Raw genomic sequence first — 4,235 nt, forward strand, 5'->3', positions numbered from 1 at the left:
AATAAAAATTGTCTGACTTAAACATCTCTGTGGCCTGGGGGACACTCGCCTGGTAAATTCAAGGATCACGAGGCTGGCGAGGGGTTGCTGGACGTGGTCGGAAGGTGTCAGTCCCTGGAGTGCAGGGTGTGGCTGGAGGCGAGGGCCAGGCAGGACGTGTCAGGCACGAGGTCCCACAGGGCCCCGTCTTGGGTGCAATACTCTGCTGTCGATGTCTTGAAATTCATCATCGTTACAGACGGAGAAACTGTGGTAAAGCACGCTATGCCCAGAAGCCTGACTCCCTCTCTGCCTCCCTCCCCTCCCCCTACCGTCATCTGCAGTGACTGTAAAAGGCACAGGCCCCAAGGAAAAGGGACCCAAGCAAAGACACAGTGTCCCCTCTTGTGCCAGGCCCCACGAGTCACATGGCTGGGGCTGGGGGGTGTGCTGTAAAATACATTGTCGGGGGGGTCTGGGCACAGACTGGGAAGAGGCGAGACTGTGTGTTCAGTGGCTGCAGAAAGAGGCCAGGACAGGCCCCCCCAGGCCTGTACGGTGTTTGCTCCCTCGTCCTCAGACCAACCAGAGAGAGCCCGAAAAACCAAGTGTCCCATGAGCAGGTGGGTCAGCAGAGCCCCAGATGGTATGGGTGGGGCCTCCGGCTCTCACGCCCCCAGACAAGCCCACTGCAGTGTCCCCTGTTGTCCACATGCCAGGAAGATGGCTGGTGTGGCTGCTTTCAGGTCCAGGCCGACCCTCCCGTGGGTGTGGGTGTCACTGAGACCGGAAGTCACTTGTGCAGAGACTCTGAAGTCTGAGCTGTTGCAGCCAAGTTGCCTGATGACATTCTCCGGGTGACCACACACACCTGCTCGCTCGCTCTGCAGATATAAACCCAGGAGCTGAGGGGCAGAGGTGCCGTGAGCCCAGACCTGCCATGGCGGCCAGGCTGCTGAGTGCCATGCTGGGCATCCTCGGGGTGCTTCGGGTGCAGGTGGACACGTTCATGGTGGACCTAGACCGACAGAAGGTGGCTTTTCCTTCTCAGCTTGAAGGCAAACTCCAGGGCTTTGGAGGGGGGCAGGCAGGGAGGAGCCCAGACAGTGTCCAGCAGGTCCCCAATCCTTGTCCCTCCACCCCCAGAGCAGCTACCCGGGGGCACCAGCACCCACCCAGCTCAGCTCCCAGGAGGACAGGCTGCTAAGGGGTCCCTGAGCTCAGGCCTCTCCTCTCCCCGGGTCTGAGGACGTCCTGAGGGTCTCCCACAGGCAGCCCTGTGTCCTCAGCCAGGCCAGCTGGTTCTCCGGGGTTTTCCAGGGTCAGGGGTGCAGTGTGGCCCTCTGCTGCTCCCTGGGTCAGTGGGGATCCTCCTACACCCCCTGGCCCCCACACTCTGGGAACCAGAGAGGACTTTCCTGATGTGGAGAGCTCGGCTGGAGGCTCTGGTTCCCTTCCAGATGCTTCTTTGCTGGCGATCTTTCTCCACAGAGTCTGTGTCGGCTGTGGGGCAGGCTCAGAGATAACAGATGTTGTAAAAAAGGATCAGTTTCCAAAAACTTCAGGTGAAGTCCTGGGTTCTGGGTGGATGCTGAAGGCAGGAGGTCCCTCCTACAGTGCGGTCGGCAGAATCATGCACCTTCCGCGGGGCAAGGGCTCCAGCCGCCAATGGGTCCTGAGCCCGAGCCGTGTTTCCTGGTGCCGTCACATTCTGCACTGGCTCTCCAGTCCCTCTCTCCCATGCCTGTCCCTCACCCCCCACATCTTGTCCCCAAGGATGGTCAGGGCCTGCTTGTGCTGCCTGCATGCCCTGCCAGGATGAGCCGTGTTTCCTGGTGCTGTCACATTCCGCACTGGCTCTCCAGTCCCTCTCTCCCATGCCTGTCCCTCACTCCCACATCTTGTCCCCAAGGATGGTCAGGGCCTGCTTGTGCTGCCTGCATGCCCTGCCAGGAAGCCACAGAGGCCCGTTCCTCTGGGGGACTGGGATCCGGCCCATGGCAGCTCTGTGGGGAGGGGCTCGCCCCATCTGATGGCCTGAAGGGAACCCTGGAAGGATGACGCTCCTGGGGACAAGTTGCTTCACCACCAAGTCTTCCAGCCATCGGCCGGCCTCTCGGAGCCCACCAGCTCCCTGTGCAGTGGTCCATGCAATGCCCCCGGAGCCCAGGGACAGGTGTCCTAGTCTGCCTGCTCAGAGCTGGGGACAGCTCTGGCTCTTTTCTCTAGATTGCAGGATTCTGGCGGGAAGTCGGTGTGGCCTCTGACCAAAACCTGGTGCTGAAGGCCCCCAAGAGGGTGGAGGGTTTGTTCCTCACGCCAAGCGGGAGCAACCTGACCGTCAAGGTCGCGTATAACAAGTGAGAGGCTCAGGGACCCTGCTGGGCCATGACCAGGGCAGCCTGTGGGAAGGAAGGCACGAGTGGCTGGGGTTGCACTTGTGGGGTTTGGCCTGCATGCTGTCCCTTCTGTGGACCAGCCCTCCCAGAGAAAGCCAGACCCCCAGGCTCCTGGTTCTACATTTTCTCCCAAACATAAGCGTAGTTTCTATGCAGCCCCGTGAATTTATAAGAAAGGAAAACAGGCCCAGGGGCAGGTGGCTCGCTGGAGGCGACCAAGCCCCTAAGGGAGAGGCCAGCGCAGCCCCCGCAGGGTCGCCCTCCTGGTCTTGCTCCAGGCTCCAGGATGCTCTAGCACGCTGCCAGAGCCCTTCCTGAAGACGTGGCCCTGGGGACGTGCTCCGCAGATGGAACGCGGCTGGCATTTTCCTAATGGGCCATTTGCTGCTTCCAGCTCAGGAAGCTGCGAGACAGAAAGTATGGTCGGCTCAGAAATAGACGTTGCAGGCAAATTCACTTTCCCTGGTAAGCACCACCGCCCCGTCGCTGCAGTTACAGCCCTGCCCTGCGCACCAGCTCCACGGCGTCCCCGCCCCCAACAGCACTTGGCCTTGCTGTTCCCGTGTGTTCCCTGCTCTCTTCACGCCCAGACACTCTCATTCTCCAACCAACATGCTGGGTCGTCCTTCAAGGGCCGCTCTAGTGTCCCCCCACCCAGGCATCATGGGAGGGTCTGGGTGCTGAGCAGCAACAGGACGGAGTTAGACCCTGCAGACCCCAGGCCCCGAGGTCCGCTGTGCAGGGGCTACCTGCGTCTGCAGAAAGTCTTCCCCAACCCCTCTGCTGGCTCCCAAAGGCCACAGGGAGATCCGCGTGCTGGACACGGACTATGAGCGCTATGCCATCCTGAAGGTGTCCCTGCTCTGGCAAGGCAGGGACTTCCACGTGTTCAAGTATTTCAGTAAGCTTGGTCCGGGTGGGGGCTCTGCCCTGCCGCTGCCCTCCCTGGGACTTCCGGCCCAGCCCCACTGTGCCTCCACAGCCCGGAGCCTTGAGGACGAGGATGAGCCTGGCTTCTGGAGGTTCCGGCAGTTGACAGCAGACACGGGCCTTTACCTGGTGGCCCGGCAGGGTGAGTCCAGGGGCCTTGGTGGGGGACGCTGGACGGGGGGCCCTGTGGGGGGTCTGATGCTGGCCTGCCAGCACCTCACTCTGCCTGTCCCGCAGGGAGGTGTGCCAAGCTCCTGAAGGAGGTGAGCCTGCACCCCTCAGTCTGTCCTGAAGCCCTTGGGACCCTGGGCTCAGTCCTTGGCCTGAGAGCCCCAGCTAGCTCTAGATCCTGGCCCCAGGGTGGGACAGGGCCCATGCGTCCCCTTCTCTGAGCAGGACGCCCAACAGCACTGATGAGTGACTCTGGAGAGGCACCAGTTTTGTGGTTTGGAAAGCGCTGGAGCCTTTAGGGTGGTGATCCAGGCAGCCAAGTGGGGACCCTAGAAGGCTGGGGACATGGAAGACAGAGCTGTTGGGGGAGGGGACGGTGGCCTCTTGTCCCCATCTTTCCCATCCAGCAGGGGGTACAGGCTGCCAGCTGGCTCTGCTCTTTCAGGTCCTGCCTGGGGTCTGGGTGGGGGGTGCAGGCCCTGTGGGTACCATCTGGGACTCCCTGTGTCTGGCATGGTGCTAACCCCTCACCTGCATGACCTCACTTTGTCTCAGCCTAGCCCTTAGAGGTTGGGACTGTTACCCCACTTTACAGATAGAAAAACTGAGGCTCACAGAACCGGGTGCTTTGCCCAAATCCAGGCTGCATGGGGCCCCGACCACTGCCCCCCGGAGCCTCCGCAGGCCGCGCAGGTCCCTGAGCCTCTGCCCTTCTATGTGGCAGGAGCTGATTTAGAGGAGCTCCTCCCCACAGGC

General features: G+C 61.6%; 1 protein-coding gene across 1 annotated transcript in view; it reads left to right on the top strand.

The window, feature by feature from the left end:
- Positions 1 to 919: 919 nt before the first annotated feature.
- LOC103609916 (epididymal-specific lipocalin-8-like) overlaps positions 920 to 4,235 on the top strand; it is a 5,347-nt gene continuing 2,031 nt past the window's right edge. The window contains exons 1-7 of the mRNA XM_008594176.1: positions 920 to 1,012; positions 2,209 to 2,339; positions 2,773 to 2,843; positions 3,175 to 3,279; positions 3,361 to 3,450; positions 3,546 to 3,571; positions 4,047 to 4,172. Coding sequence (XP_008592398.1) covers positions 920 to 1,012; positions 2,209 to 2,339; positions 2,773 to 2,843; positions 3,175 to 3,279; positions 3,361 to 3,450; positions 3,546 to 3,571; positions 4,047 to 4,172 — 642 coding nt within the window. The remainder of the gene's footprint in view (positions 1,013 to 2,208; positions 2,340 to 2,772; positions 2,844 to 3,174; positions 3,280 to 3,360; positions 3,451 to 3,545; positions 3,572 to 4,046; positions 4,173 to 4,235) is intronic.

The sequence above is a fragment of the Galeopterus variegatus genome, unplaced genomic scaffold (genome assembly GCF_000696425.1).
Source record: "Galeopterus variegatus unplaced genomic scaffold, G_variegatus-3.0.2 Scaffold10294, whole genome shotgun sequence".
In the NCBI taxonomy this organism is placed as follows: Eukaryota; Metazoa; Chordata; class Mammalia; order Dermoptera; family Cynocephalidae; genus Galeopterus; species Galeopterus variegatus.